The 24,322-nt window shown below is 33.2% G+C and overlaps 1 protein-coding gene and 1 non-coding gene across 2 annotated transcripts; both read left to right on the top strand.

The window, feature by feature from the left end:
* Positions 1 to 1,881: 1,881 nt before the first annotated feature.
* LOC111508732 (uncharacterized) lies at positions 1,882 to 19,733 on the top strand. The gene is made up of 6 exons (XM_074176067.1): positions 1,882 to 2,862; positions 7,796 to 7,886; positions 7,946 to 8,053; positions 9,648 to 9,803; positions 13,117 to 13,169; positions 19,532 to 19,733. The coding sequence occupies exons 1-4, from the start codon at positions 2,120 to 2,122 to the stop codon at positions 9,684 to 9,686; spliced, it is 981 nt and encodes a 326-aa protein (XP_074032168.1). The 5' UTR covers positions 1,882 to 2,119; the 3' UTR covers positions 9,687 to 9,803; positions 13,117 to 13,169; positions 19,532 to 19,733.
* A 1,764-nt stretch (positions 19,734 to 21,497) lies between these two features.
* TRNAA-AGC (transfer RNA alanine (anticodon AGC)) lies at positions 21,498 to 21,570 on the top strand. Its single transcript has one exon. It is a non-coding gene; the product is annotated as a tRNA-Ala (tRNA).
* The last annotated feature ends 2,752 nt before the right edge of the window (positions 21,571 to 24,322 follow it).

A 24,322-nucleotide genomic window follows, 5' to 3' on the forward strand; every position in this document is an offset into this window, starting at 1 on the left:
TTAAACTATCCCACGTAACTTAGTGTTTCAATTTTTTTTGCGAAAAACAGAAAAAGGTTATTATAATGGTTAAACCCCGTCGTTTAGCCTTTATAATCGATGAAAGAAACTTTTTAGCCAAAACATCCCGACAGATAATATTTATCCAAACTGTATGTGAGAAATCCTTTATTCATACAAGCACTTTTGTAGAAACCTACATCTTTGAAAGTAGTCCGACTCTGTCGCAATACCATCACTCCCAGAACTAAGTGTTTCTTAACAGTTTTATAGGGGTAACATAGTAGCTTGCTATTGATAGCAATTCATTTTATAGAACGACGCCATTTCAAATGATAGCGATCCGGGATACTGAAATTAGATGAGTTAAAAATATAAAATACCGCACATATAGTGATATTTACAGCTGAAAAGTACATAAATATTATAACATTATATTATTTAGAATGAAGTGAGATAAGTTTGTGACTAGAAAATTAATAAGTCGACAGAGTGAATTTTTGTCAATAAAATTTCATTTGCAGTAAAAATATCAATTTTCGAAACACCAACAATGTCTTTAACAGTTTTTTGAGTACGAAAGTGAAATTTCAAAATGGCTTCAACTTTTCTATTCCTTAGTTTTCAGTTGGTGACATATGAATTATATTTTCCTAGTGTCCAATACAAAATTACTTCTTGCATCTTCAAGAAAACATTTTTAACAGTTTTTTATTTTATTTTTATAGTTTTCGGCTGTATTATATTTTATAACGCATACTTGGCACTACTAAAAAACTCTTATAAAACTGTCTTCTGATTATTTTATAGGTATCGCTTAAATATGTTTGATGCCGACTTGCCCCATATGTATCGCTTGCCCCACCCTCTCCTACGCAAATTGTCCAGCGCAGAAAAGAGAATAAACATCTAAGTATATTATTATTGACAATTATGTCAATAACTTCCCCAACTATAGGTATTATCGAAATAGATTGAAAGTTGTCTACAATGTGGGGGTCTCCTTTTTTCAAAAAAGGTAAGACTACAGATTTTTTCAATATTGCAGGAAAAACCGCACGAGCAAAACATTCCTTTATCAATAGGGATGATGGGTACGCAATCATACTGGCAATACCTTTGATGATTACAATGTTGAGGTCAAAATAGTTCGAACAAATGGAGTTTTTGAGAGACTGATTACTATTCATTACTTCCTTCGAGGTGGCGAGGAACAATAAGAAGTAGTTAACTGGCGTTTTGAGATTTCTCAAGAAATCAGTCGCTTCATAATCCACTTCAGGAAGAAATGAAATGAGACAATCTGCAATATCGACAAAATAATCATTGAAGTCTTTCCCCGAATGCGGTGTATCAACCTCCCTCGAAGGTCTTCTATATTCATAATTGATGATCCTCCACATATCTTGGTTTGAAAACTTTCATACGATTTTTTTTAATCTTCACGTGAAGTTTGGTAGATTTTTTAGGTCACCGAATCTTTTCTAGAGTTTTGGACAACCTTGATTACCGGGAAGATTTCCTCTCAGAGCGCAATTCATAACCGAACCAACTGACTGGAGGTCTTTGATCGCAATGATGTCCCGCACTTCTCAAAGGAAACATCTCGACCACATAGTCATTCAAGACCTCCACAAGAAGTTCATCCAAAGCATCCGAAGATCGATCCGTGTTCTCGAAAATACTCCAGTCGAAACATTCAAGGGCACCTGTAAATGTGTCTATGGCTGAAACCCATTTAAAACTTCTGTGGATCTGAAGAAGTTGAAATGAACAACATTTGAAAAATCTGAGTTCCAAAAATATTTCGTGCAACCAAAGATTCATACCAATTCTCAGATAATGAAAACAAATGTGCTACACCTCACCATTAGAGAATTTTCTCACACTATCCACTTATTAGGAAATATACAGTCAATTAATTTTATCACCCCCAACATTTGATATAAAATAATTCCCCTGTAACTATCATTACGAATATATATTATTCATTAGTGTCAAACATATAATTTTGTAGCCGATTTAATAATACGTTCCTGGAACATTAATTGGCATAAGTGCAATGCAGTATCCACAAACATAAACCCTGCAGTTGTGATTTCACGTCATTCCTTCGATAATGTCTCCAGAAATCCCAGATCACGAATTTCTCAAGTATACAAGAAGAAGCATGATACTAGTAGGTGCTTGGAAGATGAAAGTCGCTAATAAATATCTCTCTGCATTTTATAAAATCTGGACAGTATTATCCCAGAGCTACTACATTTTATTCTGCATTTCTTTCACCATCGGAATGCATTACGTTTTGAAGGATCCGATAAAACTGGCCGAAACGAATCAGTACCTACTGCTTTCTCTTCTACTGCTCTGGAAACTCATATTGTCCCAGTCACAAACAATTCGCAGTCGAATAGACGAGATTGTCTGCTGGGAAACTCAACTGAAGAAACAAGCTGAAGTGGACAGGAGTTACACACAAAACGTCAAGTATAACCACAGGATTTTCTTCTCCCTAACAAGCATGTACTTCCTCACTTGCTGCCAGTTCATCTCCAATGGATACATGAACTGGGCGCGGATGAGGAGTGATTTTCCATCAGAAAAGATTTTGATTTTCACAGGCTGGTTTCCATTCGATTCCAAGAAGTATTTCGATGTGGCTTATTGGTTCCAAGTCTCCAATGGTGTTTTCGTTTGTATGTATTCTATATCATTCGATTCTTTGATTATATCACTCATCATAGTAGCGACAGCCAGGTTGCGAATTTTGGGCTACAAATTTGAACGTTTTGGTGAAGGAGAGAGAGTAAATTTTTCTTTGTTGTTGAAGAGTCTCATTTTGGAGCATCAGGAAATAATAAGGTGAGGAAATGTTGGTGACCCGATTGAGAGTAAACTATAGTCTGATTTCATCATCAGGTGGTATTCTTTCTCGCAAAAACGATCATTTACTTGATTCTGAATAGTTTAACTTCTAGAGATAATGTATGATACCTCTGACGGTTTCTTGCATTCCCTTGATACAGCAATTTGTCACCTTACATCTACTATTGAATCATTACCTGACTGTTTGAGAGAAGGAACTAGGCATCATCAAAAATGATCTTCAACGAAATGGTTACTCCAAAGTGATGGTGGAACAGACTTTGACTAAGAGACAGCAGGAGCCTCGCAAAAAAAGGAGCCGTCTCAACCAGTGCTTGCACTTCCCTACATCACAGGATTGTCGGAAAGGATGAGAAGAATTGGGTCAAAGTACAACATCTGAACCTGCTTCAGATCCAGAAACACTATCCCTAGCGAAAACCAGGCCACCAAACGCGGACTGCGATACCAAGAATTGCATTTACCAGATACCCTGCGATTGCGGAAAATCCTATATCGGTGAAACTAAGATGCCATTGAAAGTCCGCATTACCGAGAACAAAAATCACACACAGCGAGGAGAAAATTCAAAGAAGTCGCGTATACAGTGCATTTCTTGGTAGTACCCGCTCCCTTTTGATTTTTTGAACGGTTCAACTCAAAGAATTGAAATTTGGGATGATGAAATTAATGCATCAATACTCCATTTTGAAGTGAGAGACAGATGAAACTTACGAAATGGAGACTGGGCGCCATCTGGGAAAGAAAATTGGGAGGAAAGGCGAGTCTTGTGACAGATAATTTTGGAGCTCCTGACGAATACTCCATAACCCTAGAATATGAAGTCAATATCTTCACCTACTACAAAATGGCGAAATATTTAATAATTTCCTGAAGACAAACACATTAGTGTCGATATTTCTAGAAATATTCCTTTTTATCTGCCATGTGGCAATTCTAACAACCCGATAAAGTTTGTTGAGTTATTTTTTGTTTATAAAAACGACAAAAAATGTCAGTACGACAATGAATATCATTGTTCAGTTATAATATTCTCATTTAGTTGTCGGTTTCACTAGTAGAAAGGTACCACGTCAACAATCTCTAAAATGGTCAATTCTCATCCATTGGAAGAATAAATTGAAGCGATTTCTATTTATGGTGCGATACGTAACTTTCATGAGACCGAAAGGATTTTCAAATTCACAACTACCCGTAGTGTACATAACAAAAAGCCCTCAGGTGATCCGTCCATTCCGGAAGAACAGCAAGTGCAAATAATTGGTGAGATGGTAGTAAATCCTGAACAGTCTACTTATTCCATACAAAATTAAATTGGTACACCAATTAACTCAAGATGACCCTGATCAAATGACAGAATTCTGCAAAATCATGACGAAAACCATTGCAAGGTACCCTACCTATCTCCACAATATTTGTTTTAGTGATGAATGTGAATTTTATAACGGCAATGTTCACAGACGAAATTGCCGTTATTGAAGTGGCACCAACCCTCACGTTTTCCGGGAGACACATACCCAACATCCACCATCCACACCCAAAATCGGTGTGTTTGCAACTAGCGTTAAGTTGTACACACATCGATTTTGAACGGCCAGTATAAAATCGGCCGATATTTTATTGGTAGCGGGTGCTTGCACACTCACCGGATTTTTATCGGTCAAACAATCAATTGCTTTGTTGTTGTAATTAGCACGCACTACCAAAACGAAGTTAATGCGTAGTAACTACAATTTGACCGAGCATTCGAGACTGGAATGGTCGGTAAAAAACCGGTGAGTATGCAAGAGTGTATTTAGTCATGTACGCCACTACTTCCCGGTACTGCCAGCGATACAGTGGCAGTGGAAGGCTGCTCACCGGTATTTTACCGGCGACGATCACCGGTCGGCGTGTGTGCAAGGTCCCGTTCCCACATGTGGTTCACTATTGGAATTTGGACGACCGGTACAAAGTCGGCCGTCCAAAATCGGTGTGTGTGCAACTAGCGTTACTGTGTTCGAAAATGTTCAGCGTGAAATATCGGATAGGCTGTTCATACGTCACGAAGTTGAAGGCAACCTTTTGGAGCATCTTCTGAACTGACCTCAAGCTTATTACCTCATATTATGTCGTTAAATTTCAATGTATTCAGGCAATTATTAAAAGTTTCGCCATTTTCTAGTAGTTGAAGATATTAACATTATATTGTAGATTTGTGAATCATTTGTCAGGAGCTTCAAAAAGATGTATAACAAGACCCCCCTTTCCATTTAATTTTTTTCCCAGATGGCGCCCAGTCGCCATCTTGAAAGTTTCATCTGTCCATTTCACTTCAAAAAAAGTATTCATGCATTAGTTTCACTATCCCAAATTTCAAATTTTAAGTTGTTCCGTTCAAAAACTAGAAGGAGGGGGGCATTAAAGAAAAGCACTGTATGTTGTCCAACAATGTATTCAGCCAAGCTAGCGTAGAGATACGCAACATATGGAAACCTATAATAAAGCGAAAAATGGTCAACTCTCGCCAAACGGTCATCTCCCGCTAGACCGGTTAAGCGGAGAGAGAGAAGGGGAATATATGAAAGCACTCGATAATAATAATTTTTATTGAAATAGGAAACCTAATATACATATCTATGAGTGTAATAATAACACTAGCACAATGAAATATAATAAAAATTTATGTAAAAAATTTCAAATTTAGACAATTTGTGATTCAAACTAGCATGTAGCCAGACAGTGAATATTAAACAGTGATATTTGGTTTCATTACAGATACAAATACCCTAGTGAACAATTGAAAACAATTAAGAACAATAAATGAAAAAACAATAATGTCCCAAATAATTCCACATAACTATACAATTTGTATTCTATTACTTTTTTTTGAATTCTTTAAGTGCTCTTTTAAAATCTTTTAAAATGGATATTTTTTTTATTTCTTCAGGTAATTCATTGAACTCGTGGAAGCCCTTAAAAATTAACGAATTCATGGTACTTCCGAATGCCGGTCTGTTTATATGTATATTATTGGAATTTTTTGTATTATAATTATGAATGTTTTTATTGAATTTGATGTAATCTTCAAAATATTCTGGTGCCATTCCATTTACAATTTTGTATACTAGAGCATACTTTTTATGGGAGTACGGACATTTGTTTTCAAAAATAATAATGACGCACAATAATCAAAGTGTGGTTAAATAATGTTATTGTAAACTGTTACTTTGGACTGCATTGACAAATTTTGTACTATTCTACTGGAAAAATATAGTTTTTTCGATATTTTCTTATGAATATATTCAAAGTGATTGTCAAAATTTAAAAAATTATCCAGTTGAAAACCAAGGTATTTGACTGATAACACAACTTCAATTTTTTCGTTATTGATATTGAGGTTTATACCGTTGATATCTAGAGAACTGTATTTATATTTCGTGATGAATATCATTGCTTTTGTTTTTGTTACGTTTAACTTCAATTTGTTTGTGCATAAATACTCATTTACCGCTCCTAAAATCCTTTCCATTTTATGAATAGCTCTATCTAAATTCGTATCGCTACACATAAGTAACGTATCATCAGCAAATAGGTTTATGAACTCAGATTCAATAAAAAGTTCAATATCGTTCAAATATAAAACAAAAAGAAGTGGGCCCAGAACGCTACCTTGGGAAACACCTACATCAATGTCTTTTTTATTTGATAGTGCATCTTTAAAACGGACTTTCTGTTTTCTATTGTTTAAATAACCACTGAACCATTCTAACACCTTTCCATCAATCCCATACTGAGTAAATGTCAACATAATTTCTCTATCAATTGTCTCAAAAGCTCTTTTCAAGTCTAAAAATACAGCAATAACATATTTCTGGTTATCCAAGTCAGTTTCAATATTACACATTGTGAGCTGTAATGCTGTTTCACAAGAAAAGTTTTTACGGAAACCCGATTGATTATCTATCAAAATTGAATTTTTAGTGACGTGATATAATATCTGATCATATACAGCAAATTCCAGAATTTTTTCAATTGGCGACAAAGTATTAATGGGTCGAAATTCACTGGCTTTATTGGTGTTTGCTATTTTTGGAATAGAAATAACAGTACTGCTTTTCAATTTATATGGTATATAGAGATGTATTAATTAAGTTTAGAATAATATGACCGATGGTTTCGAAAACCTCTTTGATCATTTTACAGTTCAGCGTTTCATATATGGAGAATTTATTGTCTAGGTTACTGACTATTTTCCGCAAATCTATCATAGAGAGCATTTTGAAGTTTTCGAATTCACAATATAAATTATTGTTTACATTGTGTCAACTTTCAGTGATGCTAATACTTTGTATAATATCATGAATACTATGAACAAAATAACTATTAAAACCGCACGCTATTTCTATGTTACTCGTTAATGGTCGATTATGCTCATTTGATTGAAATTATATGCAATTCGAGACATTATGGCTATTACTGTTAAAGAGTCTCTTCAAAGTTCTCCATATTTCTTCTATAAATAGTCATCTCTCGGAGGAATTATTTCAGTCACCCGAAGAAGATTGTGGATAATAACAATCGAAACGTCATGAAGTAACTTGGCTCTTCATTTCTATTTCCTTTTTAATGTTTAATTGTTCAGTTTTTGCTGGTATGTTATTTTATTGAAGTTTAATTTCAGGGTTTGTTTTTGCTTAATATAATTGTTATTTTCAGCTATTCATTTTAATTTTCAACTGTATTGCTTCTTTCAGGAATTTCAAATCATTTTATATCATCAAAGACAATGGAAGTCCGAACTATTGAAATTACCTGGCTGATACGAATATGATGATTTCAATTTACCTGATCATGAACCATAATACTCCCTATGAAAGAAATCCCTCAACTTGTAATTTTCAATAACATTAGAGTTGATTTCTTGTAGGTATGTAGAGAATTTGAATGAATCTCTGAAGTGGTACTTTTTCTGCGATTTTGTGGTGAAATCATACCATATATCCCTAGTGCTGGTCAGTGTGAGTAAACTATTCTCGAACGAATATAAACAATTGTATGATTACTATTTTATTTACAGTTGATGAATCAAAACAAATCGGCTCTGGTGTTCTCATTTCTCATTCTGCTTTATCTCCTCACACAAGTTTTCTGCTTTTATTACCATGCCAATGAGTTGATACTCGAGGTGAGATATTTATTTCTATTTTTTGATAGTCAGTGTTGATTGTGAGATATTCGTCAAACAGAAATCGAAACGTGGTTTTTAGTAGTGAAACCACAATTATGACAAAATGTTGATTAAGTTCCAAAAGGATCTGTGTTAGGGCCCATTTCACTTCTCATTTTGTCAGTGAATTATCTGGTGCCATTCCACGTATTTCTGTTATCAAGTATTCAGAAGCTATCAAGTATTCATGTATATTAAAAACACATCGATAACCCCTAGGATGAAAAATATTGCCTTGATTTTCATTTCGACATATATGCGAATATATCGCATCAAAAATGGAAACTTGTACGTTCATTAATGACGATTTTCAGTTATAAGCTTGTGCTATCACTTCTTTTACTGTTCATAAATGATGTTTATTGTACTACAATAGATTGATGTTTGCAGATGATTTGAAGTTATATACTTCTTTTACCGATGTAAATGACAGCATCAGATTGCAATATCAGTTTGTTACTTTAAATGACTGGTGCCGTAAAAACCGTTTCAAATAAAATATCTCCAAAAACAAAATTGTATAATTCACCAGAAAATTTTATGAAATACAATGTGCTTACAGCATTGATGAAACTATCTCAGATAAAACTAACACTATCAGGGATTTAGGTGTCCATTTTAAATCACCTCACTTTTGAAGATCCCTTCAATTTTATTGGTAACTCTGCCTATCGCTCTTACGGTCCTATTGTCAGAAATTGTAACAATTTCAATAATATTTTATATCTTAATTTTCTATATTTCAGCATAGTAAAGTCAAAGTTGAAGTATTGGTCCTCAATATGGAGTACCATTTATAAACAATAGATGTCAAATATTGAATGAGTCAAAAAGAAGTTCCCAATATACTCAAGTTTTGAAAGTGATAGCGTGTATCCTAAAAAAATTGCATCTATATCGAACTATTGCGAACATTTGATATTATATGTCTTGAGAAAGGAAAAAACAAGCATCTTATTCTCTTTTTACATAAGTTGTTGATTGGTAGAATTGATTCTCCGGATTTACTTTCTGCGATAGATGTTTTTGTAGCCATATCAACATCTAGAAATAATACTACTTTTTTGTGCAAAAGAGCTCAAACCAACTCATTATTAAAATCACTAGTGAATGTGATCGCTTTCATATCAGTATATGGGAGCTGAAAAATTAATTTCGTGCATATTTGTGGGTTATGAATGATTGAATTATCTACTGTAGTTCTGTACTATTCGAGAACAACTGCTCTCCTGGCTAATACCACGAAGGGCGTTGGATTATATCATTCATGGTATTAGCCAGGTGCGTAGTTGTTGTAATTTGAGACTGTCCTGAACGAATTGCTCTTTTAGATAATTTGATTTACAGCCAGTTTCCAAATATTTGAATAGTTATTAATTATTTATAGTTCATTTTTTTCATATTGTGTGTAACTAAGTGAGATAGTGTTATAATTTGTACAATTGAATTGTTGATTTTGGCTCTATGAATGTGTGAAACTGTTAGGCAATACAAGGTATTTTTATTATAACTTTCAATAGGTATTTCATCAATAGTTTTTGTACTCTTTCAGAGCACTAATCTGGGCAACAGCATATTTCATAGCAAATGATACAATCTGGATTTGGGCATAAAAAGGAGTCTTCTCATTATTATGATACGCACTCAAAGATCTCTGAACCTTCGTATCGGTAATCTTCACACCATCAATAATGGGCTTTTTGTGAAGGTATTTCATTTTTGATTCATATATTGACTTTGAAAATAACAACTATGAAGATTATTAAATTTGTTTCTTTATTAACATTTGCAAAGTAGAACGAGTTGAGTAGGTAAATGCCATTCTCAAGATTTCACTACGAGATAATTAAAAAACATTTTTTGTACAACTGTCATCAAAAGTGACATTTTTAATGGTTGTCAAGAGTATTGAAAGATGATGTTTACAAAGTAGAATGTTGAAAATATTTTAACGCGATTTTTTTTGACCAGATAGCAATAAACAAAACATAATTATTCAATTTTCAAGGAAGTTTTATTATGAACAATATATATAGATACAAATAAATTCTGTTACGAATGTTTTATTACATTAATTATTTATACATATATTATTTATGACCATTAATATGAAAAGTACAATTTGAACACCTGCTGATAATAATACCTTGCGATGTTGAAAAGCCTTGTAATATATTTGAACTATCTGAGTTGAAAATTCCATGGGCATTAAAATTTGATTCTTGAAGTGGAAAGAACGAGCTGGAGCTGGCTGTTGGGATTATTTCTTCAGCAATAGCCTTTTTATAAGAAATATATTGTGAGATGTAACCCGCAGCTACTGTTGTAGACTTCCATCCTCCGTGCTTCTTAATATCAGTTATATTTGCTACTGATTCTGCTAGCAAAGAAGCAGAAGACCTACTGAAACAGTGATCTGTATGCTCCTTTGACTCCGGGAGGTTCAGGAACTCAGCAATGGTAGAGGGTATTATTCCAAACGTGTTTATACCAACTGGATTGGCACTGCATTCATAATTTGAGTATTGCAGAAAAAAACGTTGATGATTAATAACAGAAGGGCGTGATGCAACGTATTTATTAAAATAGTCAATATTTTTTCCAACAATGCAAAAAGATTTTCATAAACTACACCTCACGATTTGATTTTCACAAACTTTATTTGAAAAAAATATATCACAACATGTTTGTTTTGCTGGCTCAGTAGCTTTATCAAGTGATTACTATACTTCAAGTTGCTTCTTACACTAATATTTATATACTACCTATGATGCACTGTTTGGAACCTTTGGTGTAGTAATGAATATTACTGGAGTTTTTTCCCAACACCTTATCGTTATTTTTAACACCTCGACACGTGTTTCGAAGACCAAGTGATCATCTTCAAAGAGGAAGATTAAAACTAGAAACTAATGCGAGCCAAATCTATTTATGCTATAAAGGTAACCCATACAGGTAAACCATCCAGGCGTACCAACCATACAGGTATACCAACCTAAATTAATTTTACAATTTTGCCTATCCAAATTTACTTTTGCAATGTGTCCTTATGTAGTAATCAGTAAACCCAACAACATTATTTTATTTTATTTCAACAAGCTATATAGTATGCTCTTTGATATAGGTCCGTCATCGTTATTCATAATATGATTGTGTTTACTTATTTCTACACTCTCATAGGCATCTAGTTGCCTGTTGTTGTTAACTTGTCCAACTAATCTTAATGAACTGAAGTCTATGGAATGGTTTTGTTGCAATATATGATGGGCGACTGCTGATTTTTCAGGTCTTCCATATTTTGAGTGTGCTATGTGTTCCTTATATCTTACTTTAATAGATCTTTTTGTCTGTCCATAATATTTTGCATCGCAGTATTTACATTCAATTTCGTAAATTCCAGACTTTTCCGAATTCTCGACTTTGTCTTTTGGACTTCCTTAATAAAGAAAGAAGAAGTTTAGGCTAAGAATGAACAAAATCTCGACTTTCAGGAAGGACAAAAACCAATATTACATCTCAGTTCCATACCACTAATATACGAGGAACTTTGGAAATATTTTCAAGGAACTAGGTATGAAGGTGGTTTTTAAAACAAATCATACACTACAGAGCCTTTTGGGAAGTCCAAAAGACAAAGTCGAGAATCCGGAAAAGTCTGGAATTTACGAAATTGAATGTGAAGACTGCGATGCAAAATATTATCGACAGACAAAAAAATCTATTAAAGTGAGATACAAGGAATACATAGCACACTATGGAAAACCTGAAAAATCAGCAGTCGCCCATCATAGTTTGCAACAAAACCATTCCATAGACTTCAGTTCATTAAGATTAGTTAGACAAATTAACAACAACAGGCAACTAGATGCCTATGAGAGTGAAGAAATAAGTAAACACAATAATATTATGAATAACGATGACGGACCTATACCAAAGAGCATACTATATAGCTTGTTAAAATAAAAAATATATAATGTTGTTGGGTTTACTGATTACTACATAAGGACACATTGCAAAAATAAATTTGGATAGGCAATATTGTGAAATTAATTTTTATATAGCTGAAAATTCTTTCATATAAACATATATTGTAAAATAATAGATAAGGCAAAATTGTAAAATTAATTTAGGTTGGTACGCCTGGATGGTTTACCTGTATGGGTTACCTTAATAGCATAAATAGGATTAGCTCGCAATAGTTTCTAGTTTTGATCTTCCTCTTTGAAGATGATTACTTGGTGATCGAAACACGTGTCGAGGTGTTGAAAATAACGATTTGGTATTGGGAAAAACTCCAGTAATATTTATATACTACCTGTTCAATAATGGTGATCTATTCAAATTGTGAGGTGTATTTTATGAAATTACTATGGATCTTCATCAAGTAACGGCCGAATCAATTAGAAAACGCAAAAAGAACTACTTATTTTCGTTTTTCCATTTGAAATTTGAACAATCAATGATTTATCCATCAATTTATTGTCTTAAATTAATAAATGGCACACCTCTTCACGCCGGCAAGCTCCATATATTCCGAAAATAGTAGCAACTTTTATATTCAAATATTTTTCATCTGGCGCCTCATTTATAAACCTCTGGACTTGTTCAAACGTAAGGGTTTTTGATTTTTTGGGCCTATGACTTTCATTTTTCCGCTTTGAGAATGCTATTACCTAATATATTCATTTGTGTGTTTGTAAATTGTAATTTTGTATTTGACGTTGCTGCTGTTTTATAGGAAACATATGGCAATAAATATATTATTATTATTATTATTATAATTATAAATAGCTATTAGAATTGATTGTGGCAATATCTGGACTATATTTATTCCTCATGCATCATTCTTAATAACATAAGAATTGGGGATAGCATTGGACGATGGTTTTCGAAAATGAATGTTATAGAATAATTATCTATAGACATCTCACAAAAAAATGTGTCCCTCGGATTTTCAATGAGAAACAATGATGGATTGACCAATTTTTACGTCAAGTTTCAGTTTCTAAATTGTATTTCAGATCATCAAAGCTGCATACACATTTCTGATTTGCCAAAATTTCGAATTATAAAGGTAAGTTCCAATTGCAGGAGGTAACTTAAGTCTAGGTCACCAACAGAATCAAACGTTTCCTGTCAAAATTACCTTATATTTTCAATAAGTTCAAATGTTGTGTTGAAGCTGAGAATTGGTTCTGTAGCATATACTATTTAGGAGCTACACAATCACATGACATTGAAACGATCAAAACTCTTAAAACAACGTATACCTAATATCGAATGAAACCTAAAAGAATATTAAGTAGAAACAGTGAAGAAACAGTTTTCCTCAGCACATTGTGTTTTTCCTAGACTTGCCATAGGCTAATCCTATGCCGAAAAGCGCTTATTGCGCAATATCTGCTGCAGGAAGTCAGTGATGCAATTGAAGGTTTGTGTTTAATGAACCCTACAAAATACAAATATATGTTGAAAAAATATGTTTGAAATAGGTTTTTTGCGTTAACCAGCTATTGCACCCCTACGAAACGACAACCCTCAGAAGTAGAAACTTGTACGAGCTAAGGACTAACGAGGTCTTACCTTTAAAGGTGTGATTCCTAACACGGGTTGGACGATAGCAAGTAAAAATCAAGCGTTCAGCCTCGGGCTTGAACCGATTGACTGAGTGAACAAAGCACCCACGGAACACAGAGTCATATGCTACAAATGCAATACGCACATACAGTGTCACCGATAAAGTCCGCATCAAATGGGAAACTTTTTTATTTATCGTTTTATGTGAAATTTGATTTTGGCAGTAGATTTTGCTTAAGAAATGATGTCAAATGGCGTCTACAAAATAGGTCACGTGATTTCCTTAACCTGTCAAAATTGACATTTAAAAAAAGGAACATCGAAAAATGACATTATTCTTCAAAATATCCAAAAATATCAAAGGATAAAAACATTTTCTTTTGTAATTTTGTACCCACACACCAAGTTTCAAACCCATAATGAGTATTTTATATTTTCACTATTTTTCCGCATTCCTGCTTTTTCTACTTATCAAAATTTAAGCACACCTGTACTAAATCATTTATTTTAACTAAACTCGTCACCGAATTTCTTTTTTTGTAATATAATAATATTTTAAGAGCCTCTTTGATGTTAAAAACAAATTTTGAAAAATAAAAGTTGTCAAACTTGATGCAAAGTTCATCTAGTTTCAACGGGGCTTTCCAAACTATATACTTGAGTTTTTTAATGAGCAAATGGCATCACAATATGAATTAGAACAAAACGGAACATTAGGAAACAATATCTTAGAGTGTTTATTGTTTTTTTAACAAAAAATACAGTGGAATTTAATCTCAATTAAAAGGAACTGAAAATAAACATGTACCTATACCTAATAGCAAAAAAACACGAAAAAAAGACTCACGGCATTAAATACACTACATTTCTGTCTTCCATCGCGTTCTATGCAGATAATTGTCCTTCTTGATACATCTTTTATTGAGTTGCTGATACTCACAGGGTTTATGTTTAAAATAGAATTTCTAATAACAGTTTCTAGGTGATTCACGTCACGAAAAGGTCTTTATTTATAAACGATTTGTTTTAAGTAACCCCACAAGAAAAAATCTAGTGGGGTTAAATCTGGCGATCTAGGCGGCCATATTTGCTCCATATTTCGCCCAATAACTTTGCCCCTAAACATTTCTAATAGTTTCTCTTTGACTTGTCTTGAACTATGAATAGGAGCCCCGTCACATTGATACCACAGACTGTGTCTTATTTCAACCGGCATATTGTCCACTATATCACTGATCTCAGTATTTAGAAATTGCAAATAATCCTGAGAAGTTAAATTGTGTCTAAAAAAGAATGGTCCCATTACCTGATTATTTAAAACACCGCACCACACATTTGTTTTAAATGAATATTGGTCCCGACATTCTATCACAAAATGAGGATTTTCCTGAGCCCACCACCTACAATTCTGGGAACTGACTACGCCGTTCGATGTGAAGGTAGCTTCGTCGGTCCATAGGATTTTGTAAGGAAATTTTCTGTTTAATTCTACTTCTCCTTGGTACCAGAAAGAGAAATCTAGTCGAACATCGAAATCTCTTTCCTTTAAGGTATTTATAAATTTGGGTTTGTAGGGTTTGAATTTATTTTTATGTAAAATTGCTCTTACGCTTCCTCTTTTAACGCCAGTTCTATCTACAATATTGCTAATACTTGATTTTCCCTGTTCGATAACATCCAGGCAGACAGCCAACTGAACCTCATCATTATTGCGTGATGGATTATGACGTTTTTTAAAAGTATTTTCAACTGAACCAGTTTAAATTTTTTTAAAATCCTACTTACAGTGGATTGCTGTACATGTCTACCAGGATGTCTTGAGTTAAAAATATCAGCCACTTGTCGATGCAATGTGTTTTCACCACAAATTAGCACAATTTCAATTTTTTCTTGTAAAGATAACATATTATTTTAATTTTCATACATTACATTGAACGTTTTCTAAAACACATTATGTAGTTTCATATTTTTTCACAGCCTACCCAGTTTTTTTAAATTAGTGTTGTTAGCGGAGTAGGTAAATGTAAATACTATGAGTTTTTTTCTTTTATTGAATGGGCTTCAAGAATCACGAAATGATGTTTCCTAATGTTCCGTTTTGTTCTAATTCATATTGTGAGGCTATTTGCTCATTAAAAAACTCAAGTACTGTATAGTTTTGAAAGCCCCGTTGAAACTAGATGAACTTTGCATGAAGTTTGACAACTTTTATTTTTCAAAATTTGTTTTTAACATCAAAGAGGCTCTTAAAATATTATTATATTACAAAAAAGAAATTCGGTGACGAGTTTAGTTAAAATAAATGATTTAGTACAGGTGTGCTTAAATTTTGATAAGTAAAAAAAGCAGGAATGCGGAAAAATAGTGAAAATATAAAATACTTATTATGGGTTTGAAACTTGGTTTGTGGGTATAAAATTACAAAAGAAAATGTTTTTATCCTTTGAGATTTTTGGATATTTTGAAGAATAATGTCATTTTTCGATGTTCCTTTTTTTAAATGTCAATTTTGACAGGTTAAGGAAATCACGTGACCTATTTTGTAGACGCCATTTGACATCATTTCTTAAGCAAAATCTACAGCCAAAATCAAATTTCACACAAAACGATAAATAAAAAAGTTTCCCATTTGATGCGGACTTTATCGGTGACACTGTATACAGACGACTCTAAAACCAAAGAAGCCTCAGGAAGTGGAGATCACTAAGCCTGAAGATTGAGTAGGGAATGGAAAAAAGCACCATCGTGGTTCAAACAGAACTGGCTGGTATCTCAATCGCTAAAACATAACAATTTGCTCTGACAGCAGACAAGCCCTATAAGCCTTGAACAGACAACGTGTAACCTCAGGGCTAGTATTAGAGTGTCACCAAGATTTAGCCATAGTCTCGTTAGATAATAACATTATCCTGAGGTGGGTTGAAGGACACGACAGGAGTAAAGGTAATCGCATTGCCAACTCTTGAGCCAAGGAAACGATTGGACTGAGAATTTTAGAACCCAGTGACACTTACGGCCTGATGACTTTCCCTGCTCAATCCCTAAAGAGATGGGATGGAATCAAAGGGTGGAGTCTTGCCAGTATCACCCTGGACGACCCTGAGAAGCTGGCGCCGAAGAAATATCTAGCGATGACCAGGAAAAACCTACGCTTAACAGTAGGATTTCTGACTGGCCACTGCCGAATAAGGCAACATCTCCATATCATGGGGATAGTGGACACACCCCTATGCAGGATGTGTGAACAGGAAGATGAAACTGTCAGGCATGTCCTGTGCAAGTACCCGGAGTTATCGTCAATAAGATAGTGTGTGTTCGGCGAGTCTTGGCCTACATCTGCCGATATAAAGGAGATATCTCCGAGTGATCTGTCCACCTTCCTGGAAAGGACAGGATGGGCGATGACCTAGGAGGACAACTCCTCGGGAGGATGTACAATGGGTCACATGTGGCATAAGTGCTGTGAGCCTACACTCACTCTCTCTACTTTACTTTTTTTTTTCAAAAAGTAGCTATTGCCCACACAGCACTAGATATTCATGGAATATTCCCTGTATATCATAAAACGAACGTATATATTCCAAATATTCATAGAATATTCTTGGAATATATACATGCCTTTAGAATATTCATAGAATATGCTTGAATGAATATGGCAGGATTATTCCCGAAAGAATGTGCATAGAATGTTTATAAATGGATTATTCTCCCTTGAATATTCTAAGAATATTGTCGATCGAATATACCATATGGTATATTCTTAGAATATATCCCCACGGTATATTTTGGAATATTCTATACAATGGAATTTTGAATTATCTTATAATAACGTATTCAAATAATTCAATATTATTAAAAACAAAAATATTTGAAGATCTTAATCGAATGCATAACCTAATGTATATAACCCTGATAGTGTTAAGCAGTTTTTGAACTCAACGCAAAGATTCTGGATGAATTGCTCCAACAGCAACTGTTGGAAACGACAAAAAAATTTGAATGGACCAATAAATGAACCAATTGCATCAATAAATTGGTTAATTCTCATCCTATTTGTCTTTTTGTATTTGAAATTATTTAATTACAAAGCGAAGTGAATAATTGGAGTAAACGTTTCTCATTGGTCAATTGAAGTGTAGCGCGCGACAGTCGAATAAGCTCTGTGAAAGCGGTTGTCCCTTAATGCATGGTACATTTGCGTTTGCGTTAAATTCGACATTTGATTCAACATGGCGGTTGACGTGGCAGGTTCGCGTGTGTAATGCATGGTGTGTTGGTGTTATTATCAAAGTATAATTCTGTCACGTTCAGTGTACCATTTATAATTTGGGGTTGTCCAATTTGCAGTACAGCGAATAGTTTGATTTTGGATCTTCAAACAGGAGAGTTGCATCTATTCAGTCTTCAAGAAAAGTAAGTAAAATGCAATAGTATCGATAGTAAAGTCATGGTGATTAACCTACTATACCTCATTTTAGGTTCGAGGAGAGTTGGTGTGTGGGATTTGTTGGTTTGACTAAGTACATGTTTGAACTAGAGTGATTTCAGTTGTGTATCTTCGATAGAGAAAAGTAAGTGAATGACACATTCTTTTGTATCATTTGTTTTCATAATTTTTATCACTCGTTTTCAAGATAGTATCAATTTGCCCAAAAGGAAACAGAGTGGTACCTGGTACAGGCAGGTGCGCCAAGGAACTGAAAACGTAATGATTACTTTTCAACAAGACAATGCAAGTTGCTCTCCAAGTCATAAAATGTTGTAAATGTTCATGAGTAACCTATGCGAAAAATATCTATTTGATTTTTATTCCAGTTTTATTGTGCCACTCTCAAATAGTGATAATGAACGTTAATGTACATTTTGTTTCAGGTATTACTATTGAAACACTGGCTGATACATTGTTGGACAAATATAAGGAAAACTATTCTGGTGAGCAAAGTTTGAATAACTTTAAGTAAGTGAAATTCATTGAAGAACCCATCATACCACTCATTTTAAATACTTCATTTGTGGGTTTATTTTTCTAAGTGAGAAACCCAACCTAACCTATTTCTTGATGTAATACACTTTTTCTTTTTCAATGAAATGATATATTTATTATTTTTTAATTAGTGCTGATGAATTCACAGAGTTGTTATTTTAGTATATTTTTTAGTATACATTTGTTTGAGAGTAGGAACATCCTAATTTGAATACATTTCTAATATTTGTAATATGACAGTATTCAGGAATATTTTATTCAGTGAATAAATATTTTGAATTAGATTTTTTATTTTTAATATTGGTTGAAACGTCAAATATTTCAGTGTATATTGTTTTTAAAATATATTTGTTTATGAATATTATGTGTTTTATTACTTATGTGAAGCTTGTATCAAAATGCAATATATACATGCCTAATAGCGGTTACTCGTCACATTCTTGGAATATTCCAAATATTCCTAGAATATTCATAAAATATATTTAAAGAATATTCTATGGTGTTTCTCTATTGTATATTCCTACAATAAACTAAGAATATCCTGAATATTTTATGAATATTCCTCGGGTTCTATTCCTGGAATATTCTTAATAGAATATACCTTAGATATTCTAAGAATATTATAAGATATTCCAAGAATATTCCCAAGGAATATTCTTAAAATATATCAAAGGTTCGCCAGGAGCACTTCCAGGGAATATTCTCCAGAAGATATACATATCCATGGCATATTCATAGCATAATACAATATCCTTAAATGTATATTCATGAAATATACCTGGAATATCTATTGCTATGTGGGTGAATGTACTTTTCTTATTGATCAATACCTTACCATACTCAAACCTAGTAAATAAATTAAAATAATTTTTCAGATTCTTCAGGGTTTTTTGGACAGGAAGATATGCACTACAAGATTGATAGAAATTATGACATCGTTTTCACGGTTTAACTTTTTTTTCGCACACTGAAACTGTTTTAATATGTAATTCATCGCTATCCTTAGAATATAGACGTTTGCATCAGAGTGTACCGATTTCATTTCAACAACTCTTCGAACGAAAACATTACACAAAAATTGACCAACAAATAAAGATGAAGTCAATCAACAGGAACTGAATTAAAATTTTTCCAGATATGTTTTTTGAGTCACTCAAAAAAATATTTTGCTTGTGCAATAGTCATTGCATAATAATACAGAATAACTAATTTTTGTCCTAGGAAAGATTTACGATTTACTTCAAAGTTGTACCTAATCTATAAATAAAAGCTTCCATACTCGTGATGAGTCACGAGTATGGAAGCTAGACGCAACATACGAGGGTCAATTGTGGTCGCGTTTGGAAACTGTTTTCAAGTATACACAGTGTATGTGAAACAAGTAGTTTATAAAAATCAGGAGTTTTCAAATGGAACACCATTATGAAAAATTGTTAACCATCAAGTTTATTTATACCTGAATGAAGTATTTTTCGAAATTTAGCTTTTTTTCTGAAATCAGTGTTTGTCTGAATCAGTGGTGAAAAATAATTTTCAGAAATTTTCTTCCGAGATATTCTTTTGATCAGCTTGTCTCATTTCTATACATATTTTTCACAAAAAACATTGGACAGATGATTCAACCAAAGGTTTATTAATGAATATATCAAAAGGTCAACGGCTAATAATCGTTCATGTAGATGGTGAAATGAGATTTATTGAAGAAGCCCTAATAATTTTTAAGTCTGGTATCAAATTCGGAGATTATCAGTCAGAAATGACTTCCACGAATTATGGCCAAATGGTTACGGGAAAAACTGAATCCAATTTTATAATTGTCTCTGATAATGCCTCCAATCATTCTATACAAGTTAATCCAGCACCTAATAGCAATTCAAGGGAGAATGATATGATTTTCAGAAGAATATTTGTCTTAATCCTACTAGTTTCAAAACCTGAACTATATCAGTTGATTAGATCGAATAAAGAACGCTTTATAACTTACCAGTTCGATGAACTGTTACGAGAACATAGTCACTCCGTTTTACACTCACCTACCTCCTTACCATCTGGATTTGAACCCCATAGAACTCGTATTAGCCACTGTAAGAAAACAACGCCAGACAAGAAAATGTCACATTAAAACTGGAAGAAGGAGACTTCTGAACCAAATTTTAGAAACTTATTTTTTGCAACTGATTCAACATATGTGAAATGAAGTCTTTCAATGACACTAATTTAACAAAAAATACAATACAGTGTCTAGGAATCGACTGCATTTAGGTATGGAAAACCACAATGATAGTTCAAAATGGATTTATCATAGAATTAAATAATGAAATGGACAAGGGGATATTCGATGAAAAATATTATTTTTGGCATACATATTTTTTAGAGGCATCCTGTATATTTGAAAACAACATAGAAGCATTATTTCAATAAGTAACCTGTATTTTCCTGTCTAGAAGAAATCATTGAAAATACGTTTGGTCTATCTTCCAGGGATCGCCACGTTACTCGTGACTCACCCTGTATATTTCAGAGATTTATTCCATGTTTATACAAAATTCATGGATACGTTGTTATTTGCTGATAATTATATAGAAAACTGAACTCTGTAGTAGTGGAACTAGCAATTAATTAACAAATAGCATTTAATTTTTACGGTCCTTTATTAATTTAATGAGAGGTAGTGGGTTATATTTTGATTGGTCAAGGACCACTTAAAATACTGTCTATATGACCCCAAATTAACCTGATTTATTATAGAGCATATCACGTAGTAAACTAGTATCATAAGATGTGGATTCTTCAACATTACCATTACTTGAGAATTTCTTTTTGCTACTATTGACATACAACGGGGGCGTAGCTCAGATGGTAGAGCGCTCGCTTAGCATGCGAGAGGTACCGGGATCGATGCCCGGCGCCTCCACTTTTTTTTTCATTTTGTAAATGAAGATACGACAATTGGTAATCTCTCTAAAACTAATTTTAATAGGGGTGTAATTTTTTCTACCTCTATGTGGAAGGATCATAATATATTTTATTTTGTCTAAAACATTTCTGCATATAAAAACTTACCATTATACAGATAAATAGGTAATGAAGGATTTGTTATTTTTGGTAGGTTCAGAAAAGTATTTCAAAACAAATTCAAAGTAAGAATATTTTATAACTATCTTCTAGAGAAATTACTATTCATGTATGATTTTGGAAATTTATTATAAAATTGTAATTCTTATGGACTGCCATCTCTTGGAGAGTAGCTACAGTTATAATAATTTAACGCGTTTCCAAATCTATTTGAAATTATTCATCACCTCATGTATTTAGACCTCTGTAAAACAGATGGTGCTGTATGAAAAAATCGATTCGTCTAAAATTTTAAAATATCACACCCTTATACAGACCAAAATATTATATTTTCAATATTATTTCGCCGTGCCTTGAACATATTTGATAATAATGACTCAATTTTGAAAGTTAATTGTACTTAGAAAAGTAACTCAAAAGTTATCCATCTAATTAATAATTATGGGAAGCGTAAAGCGTAATTTTAGGAGATATTCATAATTAAATTTGATATTTATTTGTTTTTTTATTTTGTCTCAGATTTTCATTTTCATTTCATTCATACTGTATTGATTTTCAGTATTCTGAATTATTTTGGGAAACTTTGTGTTTTTTTTTCTCAATGTAAAACTACTATTTCTTCTTTTTTGCTCCAACTTTTGTCTTCTACCGAATAAATCAATAATTACAATGTATCAATATACATTGTGAGTTTTGTAATCAGGTATATATTCTTCCTTCCATATAATATTTTAATACCAGTAAATGAAAAATTACACTAAGAAAAATAAACTGAATTATATATTGTATTAATAATATTTATTCAAAATTGAGAAATGAATAATTATTACAAACCCCATGGAAGGTGAAACTTTGTACTTGGATGTTAAAAAAACGACAAAATAATGAATAATGAAATCGTAAAAACATGGTAACATGTCAAATGAAAAAATATCTGATGAAGTATTTTGTTAAAAATGAAACAAAAACATCAGTGCTTTTTAATAATAGTGAAGAAAAACTTGCTCCAAAGTGCATTGTAATAGTAATAGCGCAAAAATTTAAACACATTTCAAGTTGATAATACTTCACTCAACAGCATAGTGTAATAGTTTCACATCACCTTGTACACGATAATAATGACCTTTCATAAAATTCACTCAACCAGAAGTATGTTCACAACAATCAATTTCCAATTAAGAAATTGGTCAGTACCTGTCTATCTTAAAGGAAACACAACAAAAATGCGACCTCAGCCTTGAAGTGCTTCACGACATCGTACATAATCATCGCAATTTCAACCCTTCTTCATCACGCGTTTTGAAATGGTTTGTGAGGCTGCTTGAATTCGTTTTCTCGAGCGATAGTTTGAATTTTGCGGTAAACCCTGAGATATAAATTTTAATTGTATTGTGTATTGTGCATAAAATGCTCAAGTATTCATTTATACAGTGCATTTCTTTAATGCCCCCCCCTTTTATTTTTTGAACGAGTCAACTCAAAAAATTTAGGTTTGGTATAATAGAATTAATGCATCAATACTTTATTTTGAAGTGAAATTGACAGATGAAATTTTCAAGATGGCGACTGGGCGCCATCTGGGAAAAAGTATCGAATAGAAAACGGCTTCTTCTGATACATCGTTTTGAAGCACCTGACGAATACTCAACAACCCTAGAATATGAAGTCAATATCTTCAAGTACTACAAAATGGCGGAACATTCAATAATTTCCTAAAGACGAACACATTAATTTTTATTTATTATTTCTAAAAATATTCCTTATTATCTGCCATATGACAATTCCAACAACCCGGTGAGGTTCGTTAAGTTATTTTGTGTTTATAAAAAATTGGAGTGACACAAACCCTCACGTTTTCTGGGAAACACATACCCAATTTCCAGAAAAAATTAATGTTTTGGGCAGGAATATTGGGAAACCATATAGGACCTCTATCGATTGTTCAAAATTCAACAGGAGAACTGTATTTGAATATGCTGGAAACTACTGTTGACCCTTCCATCACTGAAATCGTCGAAGCGAATCCTAATGAATTCGATATGGATATTGTATTCCAACAAGAGGGAGCACCACCATATTACTCCAGACAAGTAAGAAACTATTTGGATACTACTTTTCCCGGTCGTTGGATTGGCCGTCGACGTCCTACAGAATGACCAGCCCTCTCGCCAGATTTGAAACCTTTATACTTTTTTATAGGGCTATTTGAAGCAAAAGGTGTTACGAAACTGAACCTGCTTCAGTATTGGATATACGGCAGAGAATAATAAATATTTGTAGAGATATTGACATTACTGTGTTCGAACATGTTCGAGCATATTCTGAACCCTCCTCAAGCTTATTAGTTCCGTCATTTTGTAGTAGAGTAGACCGGGGACAATTGAAACATTTTTGCTTCTTGAATTTTTTTCTCTGCGGCTATCGCAAATTCCTTAATTATAACGTGGGTAAAAGGGAGCATATTCAATCGGGTTTCTATTTACATCATTTTGTTCGCCAAAAATGATAAATAAATAAGATATAAAACAAAAACTGTAGCTCATCAAACTGTTTCAATCGTCCCCTTGCCGGGGACGAATGAAACATATACA

The sequence above is a fragment of the Leptinotarsa decemlineata genome, unplaced genomic scaffold (genome assembly GCF_025532065.1).
Source record: "Leptinotarsa decemlineata unplaced genomic scaffold, Ldec_3_MD MMD2_tig00001393_RagTag_RagTag, whole genome shotgun sequence".
In the NCBI taxonomy this organism is placed as follows: Eukaryota; Metazoa; Arthropoda; class Insecta; order Coleoptera; family Chrysomelidae; genus Leptinotarsa; species Leptinotarsa decemlineata.